This window comes from Colletotrichum phormii, assembly GCF_030913505.1.
Source record: "Colletotrichum phormii strain CBS 102054 chromosome Unknown BDP81scaffold_17, whole genome shotgun sequence".
In the NCBI taxonomy this organism is placed as follows: domain Eukaryota; kingdom Fungi; phylum Ascomycota; class Sordariomycetes; order Glomerellales; family Glomerellaceae; genus Colletotrichum; species Colletotrichum phormii.
Window position 1 is genome coordinate 606,011 of NW_026851459.1, and position 20,403 is coordinate 626,413.

Here is a 20,403-nt window from a genome sequence, read left to right on the forward strand (position 1 = left end):
AAGGAAACGGCCGTCTGGGTTCCTTCCTCTCACTCTCTTGGTGCCAGGTGGTGCTCTTTTTTCGCTCTTCCTTTTTGGACCCTGGCTTGCAACATATCCCACCCACCACCGTCGTCTTCTTCTTCTTACCCCCATTCCAATACCAATCCATCCACCATCGGTCGTGGCGTCCTGAATTGGGGGTTGATCAAAATGAAGCCGTCGATACTTGGAAATCTGGGACACCGCTTCATAAAATTCGGACACTCCAGAGCCCCTCTCCTCCCTCCTCGTAGGGAGCCCCACCCCCTCTCATTCTGTTGCACAAGACAAGGGATCCCACTGCACTACGACTCTGTTCTTATTCACGATCATGGCTAGGAGCCAAGTGTCGACAGGTTTGCCTCATTGCGCCGACGACAAACACCCACCGCCAGAGAATCCAATCACCCATCGTCCACGAGACGACGGATACTGCTAGCATTGACCGCTGCCAACTTGGTTCGCGGCTCACATTCTGCCACCACCCGCTTCGAAACAGAAAGAAGTGCTCAACCGCCTCGGCTCAGGAACCATCGTCGTCAGCCAAAACACTCTGCAAACCTCGGTCGTCATTGGGTTACCCAGTCCCTCCATTTCGATTGGGTCTTCCCGTCCCTCCTCTCGATATCATCCCTGATGGCTCCCGTCCGTCCAAGCACACACGCCGCCTATTGGAGGCCCTTCACCTCCGTCTACGTCAGCACATTTCTCTTCACTCGGTAGTGTTGATGAACTTGCGATGGCTGTGCTAAACACCCCCTTCCAGGCAGTGAAGCACTAGATCGCAAACCACAGAAGAGGGTGTTGAGGGCCGGTTTGTCGCCTAGTCCTCGTTGATACGCGGGATGCGATACATGCCGCATGTGCCTGCTTCGGCTTCCTCCTGTACCCGTACGGAGACACGCCGTAGAATCCAACAGAATCTAGCACAACCCCGGGGCAAGCATTCTCCGCCACGAGATGGCGACAGACACGACTGATCAGGCCCATCTCGTTTCCCATGCCGTTGGGATATTTGACCTTCGTGCTTTGAAAGGACCGTCAAAAATGGCTCGATTGGCAGGGGGAACACCGGGGTCGACCGCCCGCTCTGCACTACCAGCCACGGCACGTGGCATGGAAGGACCTGGGAGCCGAAATCTTACTGAAGAATTCAAAAGCCAGAGTCCCAATAGGACCCCTACGGCCTACTTGGTCTGGCTGAACCCTTCTTCTCCCGCTCACCCTGCACCCAGGTATCCGTACGTATTCGTAGGTTGAAGTGAGCATCTCAATAGTCGATGGTTATTGCTTGAGCTGGTCACAGCTTGAAGGAGCTAACCCTGCCATCGAGAGTAAGACTGTGTGGTCTGAGGTGGCATCAAGGGATCACCCACTACCGAACCGTCTCCATCTTGGTACCCGCGATGCTATCAGAATAACTAACGGAAGACACAGGACGCAACCTCCACTGCCGCAATATTCATCCGTCACCCGTTCTCACCGTCTCACGGCCCAAGCAAGTCGTTACTCCGTACATCGGTACGAAATACTCGAGGGGCACAGTGACACGTATGGACGATACGCAGCGGCTTTCCTACGAGGACCAGGCTGTTTCCAGAAGTCAAACTAGCGTGCCTAGAACAATTGAAGCTAAGGCGCCGTTGCTGCACGGGTGGCGCTAGGCCTGGAGCGCCTCTACGACCCAAGTATCTTGTTATCCTAGTTGAGGGATCCACGATGCAGTTAGTATCAGAGAACAAGATCGTTCCAATCGACTGGCTACACATACGGTTGGCAGAAGCGTTGGTGAAACGGGCAGCCGTTGAGCAAGACGGACTCTAACCAACCACTTTGCTGAAGCCGACAGCCGGCCAGCAGATGAAATTATTCGGCAACGTGCTCATCTGGAGACATTCGGGTCGTTGCAGCACTTCTCCTTCGGCTACTACCTCTTCATGCCCATCCATGGCCAATACGGTCCGAAACTGCTGCGTAACCGTCGACGGTCTGCCGTAACAGGACCGACGCGCAATAAAGGGGACGCTTAATTAGCTCGTGGGGACGGATATGTGCATCAAGTTCCCCGTCGACGAGGGGTCACCGACCTGCCTTGCCCAGATTCTTGCTGCTGTAACCAGCCTGTGGGCCTACGTGGGGCTTCGCTGAGCCGACCCGAATCGCACGAAATGCTCCTCGGCCGTCGATTTGATTACGCAAGAAAGAGAATAGCTGCTGCCGTGTCATGGCTAACGTGAAATGATAGCTCTATTCGGTAGCTCAGGTCTTTCACAGATACCAGAATTGATCGCGTCCAGGAGGCACGTAGGCTCTGCTGCAACAGAAGACAGATCACAGTGAGAGCATTCTCCATATCGAATTACCAGGGAGTCCCTCTTTGAAGTTACATCACTGGCAGAACAGGGGGACTAAAGTCCATTGCTGACTTCCAACCGAACGGCGAAGCCTTTTTGCTGGCAGAGTCTTCCTTGCATCGATAGGAGGATGATCCTGGTGGTCCGGTTCATTGCACAAAACGGGGGCCGAATCGGAAATTGTCCAAAGACGAGAGGAGTCGTGCCCGCTGCCGAATCTTTGAGCTAACAGCTCGCGATCACCCTTTGAGGGTCCCGTCTCACTGGCACGGCCCTGTCTTTGCAATTGATGAATCGCGACAAGATACGGATCCAGCTAGCGACGACCTAGCTTGGCCAGGCGCAGCCACGCTCGATATTGCATCACGAGCTTCCGCATTGCAGAGGCAAATGATGTTCAAAGATGGACGGCGTCAACGGCCTCGCTCCCGCTTTGCCAGAGCTCAACAAGATGCGCGCTGGTCGCCGTGAGCGTCGGGCGGCGTCAAGTCGACCAGCACCCCGAGAAAGAAAATGGATACGTAACGATATCAAGGTTTTATTATGGTTCGCCGCCAGTCTTGCAGCGATACGGGCACCCATCCCGATTCAGCACACATGACCGATCAGGAAGAAGGAAGCTGCGTTCGCAATGATCTCTCGTCAACTGCGCTTTCTTTTTCTCTGTCACCGACTGTCAACTGCATCGGTGGTGTGCTCATCCGTCTCCTCGACAAGTTTCGATGCCCTGCCAGGTCAGCACATCACCATAGAGAGCCAGATCGGGCCCCTGTCTTGCCGTGAAGCGGCCGGGCGTGCCGCGGGACCCATTCGCCCGGATGACCGACGTCCACTTTCAGGGCGTAGGAACGGCTCGGCTGGCTTTTCGAGCGTCCCGTCCAAAGACTCCAGCCACGGTGCGTTTCGTTGGCGGGACGGTGCATTCGGGCCAGGGTGCAAGCCCCTGGTGTGTCTCACTCACGCAAAGGATTGAAGATATCCCCAGGTCTGGCGACGTGATTGCTCAGTCCAGTAGCGATTGACGTGAGCTGCGCGGCGAGTGCTCAGCCAGGTCCAATTTTTACCCCCCTGCGCCACGTGTGGCCTGGTTCAAAATGCCGTCTCTGGGCGTTTTTGTGAGGGCATCGCTAGGAGGCACACGGAGAATAGGCGATAACCGCCCTAGGCCTGGCCCAAGTCTCGCCAAAAGGGCGGTGACTGCCGGGTATTGTAATCGTCGTTGAACGTTGCAATTATCGAAGTGTGCGGCGACTGACTTTGCACCGTGTCAAGCTTGCAGATCACAACCCAACTCAACCGAGCTGCAGTTCCAACTCTTTCGTTGAAGACCGTCTCGCACGGGCCCTCTCGGTAGGTTTGAGTGGCTGCGACCATGCGGTCTCTATGCATACAGTTGACTACATTCAACATCAGTCTCGACTCTGCCGGCTCAAGTCATGACACCTCTGGTTGGACTGCCGGCTATAGCAAAGTGCCTAGTCTGCCTTTTCTAGACTCCTGCAGAACTGACCTGCGCATCTTTTAATCCGCCCGCGGTCTAGCAAGACATTGGCAATGTACAACAAACGCCTCTGTGGTGGGAGGTACCCCGGGATATGTGGCGTGCAGAAGAGATGATGGAAAAACTGGAGCCTGGATTGCCATGTTTTGGGACGGAGCCAAGACTGATTCACGTCTCACCATTCCTGCGGCTCGTCTCCGCGCTGCAAGCCCCGAACATGCTTCGCGAACGCCAGTCGACTTCTAGAGCTTATCAGACATTCGGGTTGGACTGGAAAGAAAGAGACATCTATCTCATCGGGCACATCAGACGGTCCAGAACGCGCTAGCGTCGGGCTCGAAAAAGCCAGACCGATCTTGAGATGTGAATTGCCAACATGCTTGCGACACATCATCGGGTCATTCTCATCAAATCTATGAAGGAGGTTTCAATAGCTGGCCAGGCGGGCCAGGCATCCTCAACCGCGGTCTTGGGAATTCTGCTCGGCGTCAGTGCCAACCTCAAACACTCATGCCCAAGGTGGACAGGCCGGGGGTGGCTCGTATTGCCAGTTGCTGGCTTCACGACGTGTGATGACGTCGACCGATGGCGTTTTCAACGTCGCCTCAGACACGAGAAGCTCATGTGGCTAGTTGGGTAGCTTACTGGCCCTGAACGGCGCAACGCGGTCTGTATGGCTCGTTGGTAAACTGTCAAGCGACAAGCTACCCGACCTACTGCCGCCTCGTTGACGGGGCATGCGTTGGTGATGTCGATCGCCAGTCTACCACGGATAGGTCCGGAGCATCTGCCGATATAATTCTAGAAGAACGCCAACTACCGCTCTAGCGCTGTCTTGTCCGCAGCCACTTGTCCTCATCAACGGCTCGCGAACTCGATTAACATTTGGCCTAGTCCACACGTGGTTTCTCGTGCTTCCACTGCCGTTGAGTCTGTCTTGCGTCTTCCGCTGCGGGTGTCGATCAAACGGGTAATTGAGCGTCTTCATGCTGCGTCTGTTCATCCACAAGTCGGATCCGAAAAGGCTCAACCCGCAGAATCTACCAGAGACGAGTGCAGAAAATGGGACGAAGCGGGCCCCATGTAACCGCAGCGTGCAATTGTCCGTGGAACAAGTCTTGTTGGCTGACTCGGCCATCCACACCACAATGGCCAAGCTTATCGGAAAAGCCGAGCGACCACAAGATGTCTCCTGCTCGTCCGTTTGAGGAAGGCAGATGCAGTATACTGCCAAAAAAGTAAGTTGGCATACTGGGTGACGCGGTGGCTTCTTGAGACGGACAGCATCGGATGAGAGGACGGCACGCAGCGGGATTCCGGGAGCGATTCGGCGGCATCGTGTGGGATCGACCCAAGCCGATCTCCGTCCAACCTGGAGGATCATCACGCTCCGACTTTGGAGTGATGAGAAGGGGCCCCGGGTCTGCAGATACGGCTTCATCCTCTGCGACCTGCCTTGGTCGGGTGACGGCGAGTGAGCGGCGAAACAAGTTGTCCATTCCAAATCGACGACCCGGCCAGGGCTCATGCAGTCCAGCGTTGGATCTTGATCGCGTCCCACACGATTGGAGTGTTTCACACTTATTTTCAAACGTGTCCAAGACGGCCCATCCTGGTGTCGGGGAAACCACTCCTCAGACCAATCCCCCAGCGCAGATCCATCATCCGCGCCGAGGTTCTGCCTTGATACGCTTCCTTTCGCCCAGAGCCATCTCGTTCAGAGGCGGGGTACGCAAATACGCAAGTATGCTCGATGGTTGAGGCATCCCATATTGTTGCGCGCGTTTGGGAGATCCGCTGTGTCAGGCAGGTCACTGATGGCGCCTCTTGGATCAGACGACATGCTGATCAGGTAACCTTGTCGCACAGACGAGCGGGCTGCTTCTGGACTGCCGCGCAGCCCGCTGTACGGGTTCTGTCAAAGTTGTCAAAATCGAGCTCACAGACACGAGCAGGGCGCCACAAGCGGCGAATCCTCTTATCGCTGCAGTCAATTCATTCCCACATGGGACGGATACAGAAGGTGAATAACGATTTTTCTTTTGTTTCAAAAGTCTGTGCTCACTCAGTCTCTTTCCACAGTACAGGGCAACAGACCGATGTCACCGTACCGGATGCATGCGAAAAGAAAAGAGAAAACGAGGGGCAGCAGGCGGCGTCGACCCTCGGAAGCGTTTGGATGGGTGTTATCAGAGGACCATTAAGATCCAGTCCTGTTGCAACAACCTCCCCCGCCTGCCGCAGAAAGTGTCTCCACCCACTTAACGCCCTGACCCGGCTTCGGCGTAGAGGTGTCGGACCAGGGCTGACTCTCTCTGTGTTGCGCGGTCAGGGTCCGCAAGGTCTGTCGCTTTGGGGATGCCGTCGTCGACTCCCCGGCTTTGGGCCACCAGAGAACGCCGATCTACGGTACTCGGTACGGTCTACCATCACAGGATGGGCAAGAGGAGCAGACAGTTCGTCTGGGCGTCTGGGGATGGGCAAGCGCGCTTGTCTCTTATGACGAGACACACACGTTCTGCATGTGGTGTCCTTGATTTCTTGGTTCTCACGGGGGCGAGGGAGGGTCGTCACGAGCCCACCTTGCTCCGCTCTGGAAGTCATGTTGGCGGTGGTGCGGTTCCTGCAGCATCATGACTCTCCTTCTCAGACTGGAGCGTGTGGGAGGGGACCGGATTCGTGTGTGAGCGCTCAAGTGAGAACATGCGTCGGCCTATTCCGCAATGCTTAAAGCAAGGTGGTGTGGGGGCACTTGTTTGTGTACAGCCAATCGTTCGAGCTGTTCAAGATCAGACGTGCGTGTGACGGGACTTAGTCACTGACACAACCCTCTCTTTCATCCAGTAGGACCGCTGGCGCAACGGTAGCGCGTTCGACTCCAGCAGTGGCTCAATCGAAAGGTTATCCGTTCAAATCGGGTGTGGTTCAATGCCTCACGCATTCTTTTTGTGTTCGTCGTCATTTTTTGGTGATGTTTGCTTCTGTGGATTTGTAACGAGTTGGTGATGAGTTTTGCCGTGTTTGAGAGTTCTGGGGTGAGATATGAGTGAGATGAAGACGGTGAGTGACTATGGTTGTAAGGGTGAAAGTGTAATATGGTGCCCGCCATTCAAGTCTCACTTCCACAGCTCCCTATCTTTGTTGTAGATGGGAAAACGACTGTTTGTCTGCCTAATTCACTCCTGCGCGTGTGTTGGGGTCTGTCAAGAGTGAGACTCTACTTGAAGAGGTTTATCATGGACCAAGCTTGCACGGAAATGATGCTCGGGCCCAACTCATTTTCTCGTCTTGTTCTGCATCATTGTCAGAATGTCCTCCATAGACTCCGGCATCGTGTCGCTAACATGAAGCGGGTAGGGTGCCTAACCTCGAGGAGTTGCTGCAAAGTCCGAACGAACAATATGATCCTCATGTGTAGATGCGGTGTTCGCCTATAGGGTGTGTACCGTCAACCATGTGCCCTTCTCACGCCACGGTCTCCCTCAGCGCAGGATGTTGCGTCTGAACTGAGAAGATGTCCAGTCTCACCAGTGTTAAAGACCAAAGACACCTTATCTCTTGTACAGGAAGGTACCTTATTGTACAAGAATGATCTGCTCTCAATATGGAGGTCACTGGTGTCTCCGAGGTCTCGCCACGCAGCTTCTATCAAATTCTGTTGAAGTTACATACCTGCTCTCCCTCACTTCGGGGTCGATCTGGTCTCGTTGAGAAATGATAAGGTGAGGGAAGGCAGATTCTGAGTTGACGGCACATTTTCTTCGTTTCCAGTACTTGGATGGTATTTGTGTGATGAATCACTTGCCATGAGAGGTGAAGTTGACCTTCTTGGAAGAATGGAAGGTGAGGGTCGCTCCTTCCTTTTCGTGAGCAATGGACCTGCTTTTCACCTTTTCAAATCTTCACCTCTCAAGAATCCAACGACCTTCTCACCAAAACGCAATTTGTTCCTCTCACTCTCACTCCTCAGTCTAATTCATTTGCCCTGGTTTCATCACATCGACGCTGCCATTCCAATCGCCTCACCCTCCTCGGCGACTGAAAATACGAAACATCACTTAGAAGGCTGGAACCTCTAGGCGAGGTAAGTCAACTCTTTCTCTACATTCCCGCGCCAGAACTATTTCGATAAAGATTGCTTACTGCTCTCGCAGATTCGCGACGATGTCTAACGACCGCGACCGTACCGACGATGCTGGCCATCGCGATGAAACGCAGTCGAGCATCTGGTGCGGCTATTGCGAGAATCCGGGCCATGAGTTAGCGGACTGCTCTCAGATGACGATCAGAGTCCGCAAGCGTGGTTCCATCGGCGGGTGTCCGATGTGCAACACCGTCCAGCATCAGTACGATGACTGCAAGCTACTGCCTGCTGGTGGTGATGAGCTACTACAACACCATATGGAATAGCTCGTTCGGCGCCGCCGCCATATGCCTCTCATATCCTCGGCCATTGACATCTGGACTCTCGTCCTGGGCTTTCCATACGACGGATATGGATATCCGTGGTCCCGCCATTTCACCAGAAGTCTGGGAAAGCAACTTCACCTGGGTGGAGGACCAAGCCCGCATGATCTCAAAGATGTCGCCGCAGCTGGTGATCTCTCTGACAAGTCAACCAAATCTCTTGCTGCAATCAAGCACCACGTCAGCTTTACTATCCCCGACCGGTCTGGTGGCATATATGACGCAACAAGCCTGGTGGGCCAGGTTTATCCGCCTGCGTCCAAGCCGTGGGAGAATGATCAAAAGCACAACGCTAACTACACTTTGGCTTTCAATATGATTTTGAGGCAGAGGGACGAGAACAGATACGACGATGACCAGACGCTACGGAGGCTGAGAGTACTCAGGGCAGTGGCTACATCTCCAGCAGCTTTTGCGAAGGAAAGCAGCGCTTGGGCTCGAACATTCGGCGACTTTCTATTCCACGACAAGCCTAGCGGTGTAGATGATGTGACTTTTCTCAGGGAACTCAGAGATCAAGCAGCAAGTCGGGCAGCAGGTCACTCCCAGTCTCAGCCACCACGAGAGTACACACCCGAGCAGTCACCACAGAAGAGAGAGCCACCACCCCATACACCCAAGGCACCGGAGCGACAACCACTGCCCAAGCAAGACTCATCATCAAACAGCGAGATGCGTCTGCTTTCTTCTCCGGAGCCTCGCGTCGAGGAGGTAATGATGATTTCTACTCCGCTGCCTACTCGGGGATCGCAAACAGAGCAAGCATCACCGAAGCGCAAGCGTCTGACGTCCATCTCGGAGCCTCGTACCAACAGAACATTGACAACATCTTCGACGCCTCTCGAGTTCGCCAGGAAATCTGGACGGCGCTGTGTCCGGGCAGGCAGTGCGTGGGTGGATACCCCTTTGAGGTCCCCGTACCTCCGATTGCCCAACTGAAGGCTCATGTAATTGACGACCTGGAGGACGACAACTCGGATAAAAACCCAGGTCAGCGACTTCCTCTGGCAAACTACATCCACCCACATGTCACCATCAGCCTCACCCAGCGAGAGCGGCCCGACGGCGAAGCTTTCCACACGCTGGTACTGGGCTTGACTGAGTCGACGTCCACTCTGCGCAGCTCCCGGCACGGACTGCTGCAGGCCTACGACATGGCCGTCTGCCGGGTATCCGAGGTCGATAAAGACGGAGTCAGCTACTCCCTTCGAAGAGCGTTTGACGGCTGCCATGCGGTGACGGAGAGCTTCGCGGCGGGCACATTGCGCATCGAAGAGATGGCTAGACTGGAGAAGCAGATTGAGAGGCTGGCGCCCCAATGTTCGCAATCCGATATGGTGACGGAGCGCATCAAGGAATGGATGGAGAGGCGCAGATACAAGGCACAGTATACTTCCCAAGAGGCTTGGAGCGCTACACTTCGCAAGTGGTGGGGAAGATGAGCATGATGATGTGGGCGGGCTGGGTCGAGAGGAGCTGAAGGAGGCTTGTCTGCAGGCCATAAAGGCCAAGATTAAGGAATGGAAGGAGAAGAAGCGAGCCAGCAGGGATCCCGACTCTGATGTGGAGATTATCGAGTCTCCTCCCAAGAAGAAGGCTCGGTCTCATTGATGTACATGGATGATACCGTGGGGCATGTAGCTACAGATCAATGCCAAGTGCCGTACTCCGTATAACAACTTCACTACCTATGAAGCTGTACCATCTCCTATGTATTATCTAGACCCCTTGCTTCACCTCCTGTATAGGTTCCCCCGTGTCCTCCCTCGTAACCTCCAGCTTCCTCCGATCCCTCCTAACCAAGAACCAAATCGCACCAGTAATGAAGAACTGCACCACCATCGTCGCCACAACGCTCCTAAATCCACGCCGAAAGAACGGCGCCTCAACAGCCGGGAACTGCAGCAGCTGCGCCCAGGCAACAATAGCCTGCCCAATGGCATTCATCGACGCCGTCACAATAGCGCGCTCCTCGGCGTCCCCGGCCATGGTAATCGTAGCCCACGCCATCGTCAGCGAGGGGGTCGCGCCCTCGAACCCGTTGAGCATAAACGCAGCTAGACGACCGCCCTCGCCGACGTCCCACGCCACGAGCAAAATCACCCCAATCAGCGACGGCACCGTGGCAGCGACGGATAACCCCGCGAACCAGCCCGTGCGATCAGCCACGGCGCCCGCGACAAATGCCGAGACGACCGAGATGGCTGTCGCGACGGTCGGCAGGGTGTTGATCCGCGTCACGGAGTAGGTTGCGGGAAAGGCCTTGAGGTAGAGCGAAAAGGGGGACCCGCTGGGCTGCAGGTTCTCGTTCATGATGGTCCACTGCGCGACAAAGAGGTACCAGTGCCAGCGGCGGAATACGCGCCCGAAAACATCCCGCGAAACCTTGAGCTGCGGCGGCGCCGTCAGCCCCCGGAGGCGGTCCCGCGCGAGGGCGTAGAGGCGCGGCGGGAGCAGTCTCGGCCTCGAGCGCGCGGGGACGTCCGGGAAGACGAAGAAGCCGACGAGGGCGATGGGGACGGTGACGACGGCGTCGACGATAAAAAGCCAGCGCCAGCCGGCGAGGCCGTGGACGCGGTGGAGGTTCGTGTAGGCGGCGGCCTGGAGGTAGCCGGCGAACATTGTGCCCAAGGGCGCAGCGACGTAGAAGAGGGCGACGCGGCGGCCGATCTCGGCGGGTTTGTACCAGGAGCCGATGACGTAGATGATGCCGGTGAAGGAGGAGGACTCGAAGAGGCCGGTGAGGAAGCGCATGGCGTAGACTGTTTGCACGTTGCGCGCCCAGGCGAGGCCGAAGGTGGAGAGGCCCCAGCCGATTTCGAGGATGGGGAGGACGACGTTGATGGGGTGGCGGGTTAGGTAGTAGCAGGCTGGGATCATGGAGGTGCAGTACGAGGACCAGAAGACGATGGTCATGTAGTTGAGTTCGTTTCCCTGGAGGTTGAGGTCCTCCTTCATGCCACTGTGAACTCGTCAGTCTCGGGTATTGAAAAGGGGGTGTGATGTGGAGTTCAGAGATACCTGACGTAGGCGTTGGTGAGGGAGGACTGGTCGAGGTACTTTGTAAAGAAGCAGAGACAGCCAAAGACGAGGATCAACAGGTCCAGACGGAGGACGAGTTTCTTTTCCTCGCTAGGCGTGTCTTTGGAGTACCAGCGGATCGCCGTCATGAAGCGAATCCACGGGCCGTCGTTAGACATCTCCCGGCTTTCATCGTGGGCGTCGGCTGGGCCTGCGGCGGCCGCTGCGGGTGACTTTTCCTCGAGTGAAGCCATCGCCGTCTTGGGTGAAAGAATCTGGACCCAAAATTGAGTACATCGCCAAAAGTCTGCTTCTTTTGACCAAGGTCCTGAACCCGCTGCGAAATCGCCGAGTCGTCGGCACTCGCAGTGCGACGGATCGCATCAGTCCCGGCAAAAGGCAACTCGTTTGCCCGTTTCGGCCAACATCCGCGCCGTTGGTTGGGTTGCGACAATGGCGCAATGGTAGCCCACTATGGCACATGGTCCAATCCCAGCTTCTTGTCCTCCTCCTCTGCAATGCTACCGTCTCTGCAGCTTTCCTGATGGTAATGTTCTGGGTGGTAGAGTGGAGTCGTGATAAGATCCTTTGCAAAAGGACCCTGATAATCCAACTACCTTAGTCGCTAACCGTTTGAGGCGTTAAGGCAAATGCAAGCCAAAGTGGAGACGCCGATATCACGAGCGCCGTTGTTCGGAACCGGATCCCGAGACCTTGAACCGATCAAGCAACCTCACTTTCATATACTCCGCTTGACTGCAAACCCAAAAAAAAACTTTTGTGTATCATTCATTGCCTTTTCCAGGCAACGTCTACGACCATTAGCACCCCCCTCGCTACAACATCCTAAACCAGAAACCCCCTGCGCGCCTTCACCGGCGCCCTACCGCGAGCCAGCAACGCCTTCTTCGCATTGACGGAATACTTCTGCGCCTTGGGCGCCAGCCTATCGTCCTCCTTCTTGACGGTCCGGAACACGGTCGTGCCGACGACCTCGTCCCTAGGCGCGCGGGCCTCGCGCAGGAGCTGTGCCTCCGCCGTCTCGAGCTTCCGTGCCTTGCGGGGCTTGCGATCCCCCGCCCCGTCCTCGCTCCCACCGTCCTCCTCCGAGTCGGACTCGAGGAACTCGGCCGGGAGCTCCGAAGGAAGATCCAGCCTCTTCCGGCGTCCTGTGGTGGTGGCCTCCCGCGCCGGGGTCTCGGCCGTCTCCTCGCCGTTCTCCTCCTCCTCCTCCTCACTCGACTTCTCCGCCGGCGTCGCATCCTCTTGAGCCTTGCGCGCCGCGGCCTGTTCTTGAAGCCGGGCGTTGCGCTCTTGGCGCTTGCGCTTCTGGTTGGCTTGTTGTCTGCACCTTTTGGTTAGCATCTCTGGTAGACCAAATCACACAAGGAGGTGGCGAAACTCACTCCGCAATGGCCTTGTTGGCAGCCTGCGCAGACTTCTTGGCCTGCACGGCAGCCTTGGACGTAGAAACAGCCTCGGGCGCCGCATCCGAGTCGGAATCGTCGTCGCCGTCGTCACCTCCCTCGGCAACGAGCGCCGTCTTGGCCTCTGCCGCAAGCTGCTCCGCCGCCTCGTGCGCATCATCGCCGACCGACTCGGGCGAGGCGTCAGAATCCCCAATCTCCTCGTCGTCCGTCCTGGGCGCGGGCTGCTCGGCGCCTGTGATGACCTGCTTCTCCTTGACGTCCTGCGCGCCCGTAGCCGTGCCGGCTGCCGATTTCAACTCCACGACAAAGGAGGACCTCTTTTTTGTTGATGATGATGACGACGAACGGCTGGTCTCGTCCTTCTTGCTGGCGGCCGTCTTGCCCTCCTTTGCCCGGACTGGGAGCTTCTGCTTCTTGGTGTCCGCAGCTGCGGCGGGGGCCTCGGCGGCTGTGCGCTTTCCGTTCCGTGTGGTGACCATTGTGAGTTTGAAGCTGCGGTGACTCTCTAAAGCTGGCTGTTGAGGGCGATTTGCCCGTTGTGAGCGGCTGGCGGTGAATCGTTGCTGACTTTGGCGATTCACAATTTTTCGGACTGCCGACTCAATATCGTTCAAGATGTATTACTGGTAAGATGCGACCAATTGTGAGGAAATTGAGTGTGTGAAAAACTTGTCAGTGAGATGATGAATGAAGTCTGAAATGTCGATGAAATGTCGTCGCGAAAAGGTGTAGTCGCAACTTTTTTTTTTTCTCGAGGTGGAGACAGCCGTTGAGTAAGTAAGATTCGATTGGTTGGTCGTCGCAGACCCACTTCACTGGCGCGGACCTCATTCGAGCTTCCCCGGAGCTTCACTTTCACCCACCCATCATCAATAGCCTCATTTCACAACACGGCAAAGAGTCTTCAATAAGAGGCTAAAAGCGAATGTTCGGCTCAGAAAACTCATGTAGACTGTACTAAGAGACTCTCAACCGTGCATTGTACCACCCTTCGACGATCGATAAATCACCGGCGATCGCGCCACATCTCATCTCCCACTCACCTCTCATGAGACGCTGAGGGAACCGCTCCTCTCCAACCTCATCACCAACCATGTTCCGCCTCGCGACAGCTCCCACCCGCAGCAGCGGCGTCAGCAGGCACCTCCTAGCCGGCCTCGCCACGCCGCCGTCACCAGCATGGGCTCCCGCGGCACCGTCACCGACGACAACGAGGACGGTAAAGACCAAGAGCAAACTCCGGCCCCTTCCGGGCCTCAAAAAGACGGGCACTTCCAAACCTTCCCCGCCAAAGCCCCGGGACATCGTCTTCGAGCCCCGGTCCCTCACCGAGTTCAAGATTCGGCTCCGCGAGATTTCCTACATGCACGTCACGGCGGAACGGGCCCACGACATCTACATGAAGTACATGCAGGCCCTCGCCCGCTCCGATAAACCAACAGACTGGCAAAAGGCATTCGTCAGGGGTAGTCTTCCCCCCTCGCCATGCCACCACTTCACTCTCCTCTACCTACTCACACCACCCCTTACCTCTTCGTGCTAACAAACCAGCAGAAAACAACATCACGGCAGGCGAACTCCACGAGACCGCCGGCCTCCTCTCCTGGATGCACGACAACAAGGGCGAAGCCGAACTCATCCTGCGGTGCAGCATGATGGAGACGGCCGCCGGCCTCGGCTACGACGCCGCCGCCCTGACCCTCAGCCGCATCCTCCACCACGCCGAGGGCAGCAAGGGCTACTACGACTGGGACAACCCGCGCTGGCAGCACACGCGCACGCGGTGCCTGGCCCTCATCGCAGAGGGCCGCGACGCAAACGCCATGGTCGTCGCCGGCCTCCGCCACCTCCGCCGCAAGACGGAGCGCGACGACTACCTCGCCCTCGAGGCTTTCAGCCAGGCCCTCGAGCTCGGCAAGGACGCCGCCTACTTTGACTGGCGCTGCACCGCGCTCGAGGGCCAGGGTGACGCGTACCTGCGGCTTGGGGAAAAGGAGAAGGCCAAGGAGTCCTTTGTCCACCTCGGCCAGCTCGGCTATGCGGTGGGATGGTCGCGCCTGGCTCAGATGTACCCGGACGACCCGGGTGTCTTGCACTGGCTCTTGCAGGCGGCTGGGGCGGGCATCTCCAGCGCATACGGGCAGCTGGTGGAGTTGGGCGAGAAGCGTCGCAAACTTTGCGCCGAGGCCGTGGGCGAGGCCGGACACAAGGAGGCGGCAGACAGTTGGGAGCGTCACGCTGCGGAGTGGACGCGGATACTAAAGGCCTCGATTGCCAATGAGAAGTCGCGTCGAACCTAATAGGTCTTTCACGGATTACATGTGGTAAATATGTACAACTATAAATCTAGTCACGTCGCAAGACATGGCTCGTCAAGTACTAAACTATGCATACTCCTGCCGGTCCTCCCATCCGGGCTGGAGGTAGCTCCAGTCGCGGTTGAACTTGAAATCCGTCTGGTACTGTCCGTACCGCACCAGCTTGAGCCCGTCCAGCTTGGCGCCCGCGTCGGTCTGCGCCCACAGGCTGACGGCCAGGGTATTGCGGCCGCGGTTGTTGAGCACGCCCGGCGGCACGGGGAAGCGCGTCTGCGGGCCAATGTGCGGGACGTATTTGCCGTACTGGTATCCGTTGATCCAGAACATGACGCGCGCCGTCGTGCTCGCGGGCGCCGAGAACTCGATGCCCAGCGGCGCGTCCAGGTCCGAGTCGATGTTGAGCGTGAAATCCGTCACGTAGAAGCGGATGCCCGCCCTGGAAAGGCCGACGAGCGGGGACTCGGGCTTCCACGAGGAGCCGGTGGGCGCAAAGCCGGGGAGGTGCCAGCCCAGACGCTCCGGGTAGAGACCGCCCTCGTTCATGGGCCCACGGACGGGATCGATGTTGGCCTCGCCGCCAGCCGCGCCCGCCAGCTTCCACAGCTTGAAGCCCGTGTTGGTGCGTGTGCTGCCCGGCTGCAACTGGGCGCCGAGGATGCCGCGTGGGTTGTTGATACCCTGGGCCGTCGAGGCCTGGTCGTGGCCGTGGTAGTCGACCGCAACCGTGACAACGTTGTTCTTCTCAAGTAACGCGGACCGAGGGAACGTGAGAGTCTTGTTGGTTGTCGTTGCCGAAGCCGCCCCGACATCGCCGCCGAGGAACTGTCCATTCACCCACGCCGACCATCCAAACGCCAAACCACCCGAGGCCGTGATGTTGACCGAGGTGGCGTTGGCGCCGTCGAAATAGCCGCGGTAGATCTTGGCACCCGAGTAGAAGCCATAGTCGGAGCTGTAGAGCACCGGTAGAGTGACTGGGGCATACGGGCTAGGCGTCGTCGTCTTGTTGCAGACGGTCCATCGTGAATCATCGTAGTCGGGTGCCGCTTCGGGAAGGGCTTCGGCCGCGCGCCAGTTTGACAACTCGGGAAGGGTCACAGCGCGGTCCTCGGCGCCAGGAATCTGCGCAGTAAAGGAGCCGTAGGCAGTCTTTGTGGCGGCCAAGCGCTGGCCGTTCCAGTCAATGGTCTCGATGGGCTTGTCGCCGACGTAGGCCTCAATCGTCGTGGCCTTGTCGCTGTCGCCAGAGACGTGGAGGACGCCGTGAGAGATGCTTGCGCTTCTGACGAGGTAGGGGCCCTGGATGAAGAGCTGCTCGTCCGGCTTCACGGTAGGGTTGGACGTTGTCGGGGGCGCCCAGAAACGCCACGCCGACTTTTGCTCGAGGAGGTAGACGAGAGCGCCGTTGGAGAACTTGACGACTGTCGAGCCAGCGACCTGCTTCCACGTAAAAGCCGAATGGTTCCCGTTTGTCGTCTCCTGCAAATCCGTGTCTCCAAACACCTCAAAAGTGAGGTCGCCTGCGTCCTTGAAGGCGAACTCTCCAGTCTGGCCCTCTTGAAGGTAGAACACGAGCACCTCCGTGTCAAAGATGCCATAGGTTGCAATATCCGCCGAGGCGTACAGCAGGGTGTGCTTGCCAAAGACGTAGTCGGTGACGAGGATTTTGCTCTGGCGGCCGTTGAGCACGACGTTTGGTACGGTAACGGACCCGGCCGTCGTGTTGAGGGTGACGTCGAACTGGATGGGGGTCATGGACTTGGTGCTGGTTTGTTGCACAACGGTGAAGCCAGCCTGGGTATCGGGGTTACGGAGAACCCAGCTAAAGGCGGAGGATGAAGAGAGCTATGGGCGTTAGTAGTGGCATTGTTGAGAGGCCGGGTGACTTACACTGTAGCCAGTTCCGTTCCCAATCATCTCGACCTTGAGCAGATCAGACGAGACTCGGGTGAAGAGACCGATGAGCTTCGTCTGGAAGAGCTTGGTCCACTGCTCGCGAGTCTCGCGAAGAGGGGCGCTGTAGTCGTAACTCGTGTAGACCTGGGGTGCGGCGGCTACTCTTGTCAGTCTATGCAGTGCGTGTCCTGGTTCGTGTACGACTCACAGTGTCCCCAGTTTGTTCCACCGTAGCTCATGTAGATGCTAAGCAGGGTCACGCGTTGACCAATGTTGTTCTTGTAGTAAACATCCGCAAAGGCCGGGTCGTGCTCCGAGGCACACTGTTCTGTATGTCAGCACGCTGTCCTCGACCATGTTGCAGCACGCGCACCTGGTCGTAGAAAGTCGGGCTTCCCCAGTTCGAAAACCAACCGCCCTCAAACTCGGCAAGGTAGCTCGGCTGCGTGAAGGAGTAGTTGGAGAACCACTGGAAGTAGGTCCGAACGACGTTGAAGCCAACCGCCGGGTCGGTGCAGGAGAGGGCGCCTGGGTAGCTGTCGAGTCCGTAGACGTTGACGGCGCCGCCGACGTTGTTATAATCTGTAGACCACGACCGGGAACGCATGCCCTTTTCGTTGTGTGTCAGCGGGACCACGATGCCGGCGTCGTGGAATGCCTTCTTCAGCTGTTCCATGTAGATGACCGAGGTGTGGTCGGGGGAGTAGACGCTCTCCTGGTACTCGTTCTCGACTTGGTTCAGGATGACGGGCTGGACTTGTCAGTGGGTTGCAGATGAACAGGGACTAGAGCACCTACACCGCCATTGGTGATTTGGTTCGCGGCGATAATCTTGCCCACTTGCGTGATGAAAGGAAGCCATCCGGCTTGGTACCGCTCGTCAGAGGTTCTGATCTCGCCGAAGCGCCCATCGGAGCCCCAGAGAGCGAGGCCGCCGCCATTGGTTTCGGCCTGGACTGGTCAGCTTCCTGTGACATGCAGACAAGTAGGAATCCTTACGTTGCAGTAGGGGCCGGCTCTGGCAATAACATAGAGTCCAGCCTCTTTGCAGTAGTCGAACAGTCGCTGGATGTTCTTGCCAGCAGTCTCAAAGTCGTAGACGCCCTCGGCAGCCGAGTGGTACGACCAGAAGAAGTAGATGCTGAGAGGCACGGTGAGCGTTCTGGGGTCTCGTTGCAGGCAGTCGGTACTCACCTCACGGTGTTGAAGCCATTGGCCTTGAATTTCTGCAGAATATCCTTTTGTCGGGGGTTAGCACGCGAAGTGAGGTCCTCGACAGGGTTGACTCACGGGCCACAGCTCGGGAACGGCTGTGTAAGAACAGAGTTAGCTGCGAATCGAAGCTTGAGGTCGGGGTTATTTACGCGTTCGCTGGTAGTGAAATTCGGCAGAGCTGTCATCAGTCAACACCTGACCCAAACACGATTGATGGGACTACACGAACAGGATGTACGTCCGGGTATCGTTAATGACGAGACTGTACTTGTCCCACGACACCACGTCAGTGAGGCCATTGTCAGTCGCCCAAGCCCCGGATGCAAACAGCCAAATCAAGGCCGTCAAAGCTCGGTGAAAATGCATGGCGGCACACAACCTTGGCAGGTTCCAGATTCGTAAATGTGCGGATCGAGAGAGAACGGCGTTGCATTCTAGATCTGCTCTGCTGCGAACCACGCAGGGAACGCACCGACTGATAAACGATCGTGAGCCCATCACTGTCAATCACAAGCCGCAGGGCCATCAACCCCAGTCGCGGAAATGAGGACCGAATGCGACATCACGAAGAGCTACATACATGATTTGCCCTCCCCACAGACGCAGACCACCAGCTCTTCATTCTAGTTTCCAGCAATCAGATGCTCGAGGTTTGGCCGTCATTACTTCATTGCGGGGTATCCCGGTCGCCGCTACTGTATAGACTGCGTGCCTCGCGTGAGAGCAACGAAGGAACCGTGGTGCCCTCGCTCGTGTTGTCGCGCGATTCTTCCGCTGGACCTTGCAGGTGCAATCAAACGGCCAGCCGCAAGCATCCGGCGCAAGGGAAGATGCCATAGTGAGCTGCCCGTTTGGACCAAGGCTGAGAGAGAGAAAAAGATGAGAGCTCGGCATGGTTTTGGCCGAAATGTTTGGTGGATTGCGGGGTCACCCAATGATCATCTGGAGATGGAAGCGTGCCTGTCAGAATGCGGGAAAGCACGCAGACAAGCTTTTTGGGGCATCGCCCCGATGTCTCTCGGCCGGTCTCTCAGGACGACCTAAGCACCGTTGAATCTGATCTGATCATCTGCCTCTTTAAGGATTGTGTTTTCTGTGGGATGCATATGTCTGTACATGGGCCGACAATACTTCTTACCGCGTATTGTCGGGCATTGCGATATTTGGCCTTTAATCATGGCACTCGGTGTAGCTCAAAGCATCCACCCGGGCTTCACCTCGAGCAACCATCCTCTTCGTTGAGAATGACAAAATCCGGGCAAATGGCGCTGGGCTGTCTCTGAATTTGGCTTTGAAGTCACAACCCTACCATCTTACGAGCTGTACAACACGTGTCGCTCAACATGTCATGCCAGCACGCCTCTCGTCGCCTAGTCAGGGCTCGTCCGAAGAGCCAAAGCGGAAGCAAAGAAAGACCTCAACAAGCCCTCGGAACCGAGTACATCCAAGGCGGGAACTCCTAGAATCGACCCTCGCGCTCGTCGAAACCGCGGTCGGCATGAAGACAATACAACTAACTTACCTTACAGCACACGTGTTTGAACGCGCGGTGGCCGCGCAAAAGACCACTCTGCTCAGCGTTTGAAGCTGTGGTCTAGCACTGCCCTCGCCCGCGAGGCACAAGGTCCACGACTTCCACGGCGTAGTGCGCACCATCGCGTTCAGCTTCATCTCCAGCCGACGGACCACATCCGAACGAGAACCTCGAGAAGAGACTGACAGTCTGCAGTGAGCCGTCGATGCGCCGGTCGAGCTCACGCTCTCAGCTGAACTCCCAGGCCAGGCCAGGATGCAGAGCGACAGTCCACGCGTATAGCCGCGAGCTTTCCAAAACGCACATCGAGCATCGTGCCGCGTCAGGTCTTGTCACCGATGGTCGAGTGACTGAAGGGAGCCGCTATCGCTACTACGTAAAAGTCACGATGAACCGTTGTGTCTGCTAGAACAGCAACCCCTCCCTGGTCACTCGCGAAATAGCCGACGGCATCGCAGACCGTAGGATGCTGTCCTCGCGCATCGTCAGTATTGCAGAAACTCTCTGGGTTGGTTCACTCAGCGCTACATCATGCCCCGAAGCTGTCTTGTTGAGTTCCAAGCAAGACTCCCATCCCTCCGGCATCCCATCTGCTGGGTTAAACGTCAACGACCCAAGGCTGACCGAGATCGTCCAGGCACTTCGC

The 20,403-nt window shown here is 57.0% G+C and overlaps 7 protein-coding genes and 1 non-coding gene across 8 annotated transcripts; 4 read left to right on the plus strand and 4 right to left on the minus strand.

The window, feature by feature from the left end:
- Nucleotides 1-4,578: 4,578 nt before the first annotated feature.
- Nucleotides 4,579-5,517, minus strand: BDP81DRAFT_69361 (uncharacterized protein). Its single transcript, XM_060596164.1, has one exon. It carries the CDS (start codon nt 5,402-5,404, stop codon nt 4,640-4,642), a length of 765 nt encoding a protein of 254 aa, XP_060442269.1. The 5' UTR covers nt 5,405-5,517; the 3' UTR covers nt 4,579-4,639.
- Nucleotides 5,518-6,546, plus strand: BDP81DRAFT_69362 (uncharacterized protein). The gene has a single exon (XM_060596165.1). It carries the CDS (start codon nt 5,630-5,632, stop codon nt 6,377-6,379), a length of 750 nt encoding a protein of 249 aa, XP_060442270.1. The 5' UTR covers nt 5,518-5,629; the 3' UTR covers nt 6,380-6,546.
- Nucleotides 6,547-6,722: 176 nt separating this feature from the next.
- On the plus strand, nt 6,723-6,804 carry BDP81DRAFT_t250. Its single transcript has one exon. It is a non-coding gene; the product is annotated as a tRNA-Trp (tRNA).
- A 1,620-nt stretch (nt 6,805-8,424) lies between these two features.
- On the plus strand, nt 8,425-9,945 carry BDP81DRAFT_495085 (uncharacterized protein; the record flags this gene model as incomplete). Its single annotated transcript, XM_060595397.1, has 2 exons — nt 8,425-8,924; nt 9,107-9,945. Coding segments are annotated over 2 exons (1,179 nt in total), but the record flags the coding sequence as incomplete, so codon positions are not given.
- On the minus strand, nt 9,799-11,975 carry BDP81DRAFT_483214 (major facilitator superfamily transporter). Its single transcript, XM_060595046.1, has 2 exons — nt 11,365-11,975; nt 9,799-11,305 (listed from the first exon to the last, which is right to left on the minus strand). The coding sequence occupies exons 1-2, from the start codon at nt 11,616-11,618 to the stop codon at nt 10,063-10,065; spliced, it is 1,497 nt and encodes a 498-aa protein (XP_060442272.1). The 5' UTR covers nt 11,619-11,975; the 3' UTR covers nt 9,799-10,062.
- A 116-nt stretch (nt 11,976-12,091) lies between these two features.
- Nucleotides 12,092-13,550, minus strand: BDP81DRAFT_408742 (uncharacterized protein). Its single transcript, XM_060589056.1, has 2 exons — nt 12,771-13,550; nt 12,092-12,709 (listed from the first exon to the last, which is right to left on the minus strand). The coding sequence occupies exons 1-2, from the start codon at nt 13,271-13,273 to the stop codon at nt 12,211-12,213; spliced, it is 1,002 nt and encodes a 333-aa protein (XP_060442273.1). The 5' UTR covers nt 13,274-13,550; the 3' UTR covers nt 12,092-12,210.
- A 129-nt stretch (nt 13,551-13,679) lies between these two features.
- Nucleotides 13,680-15,094, plus strand: BDP81DRAFT_379963 (uncharacterized protein; the record flags this gene model as incomplete). Its single annotated transcript, XM_060586829.1, has 2 exons — nt 13,680-14,260; nt 14,349-15,094. Exons 1-2 carry the CDS (start codon nt 13,888-13,890, stop codon nt 15,092-15,094), a joined length of 1,119 nt encoding a protein of 372 aa, XP_060442274.1. The 5' UTR covers nt 13,680-13,887.
- BDP81DRAFT_434239 (family 35 glycosyl hydrolase) lies at nt 14,697-18,995 on the minus strand. Its single transcript, XM_060590947.1, has 10 exons — nt 18,453-18,995; nt 18,373-18,401; nt 18,299-18,318; nt 18,203-18,246; nt 18,008-18,149; nt 17,807-17,959; nt 17,382-17,759; nt 17,217-17,331; nt 17,003-17,166; nt 14,697-16,957 (listed from the first exon to the last, which is right to left on the minus strand). Exons 1-10 carry the CDS (start codon nt 18,719-18,721, stop codon nt 15,179-15,181), a joined length of 3,093 nt encoding a protein of 1,030 aa, XP_060442275.1. The 5' UTR covers nt 18,722-18,995; the 3' UTR covers nt 14,697-15,178.
- Nucleotides 18,996-20,403: the final 1,408 nt, after the last annotated feature.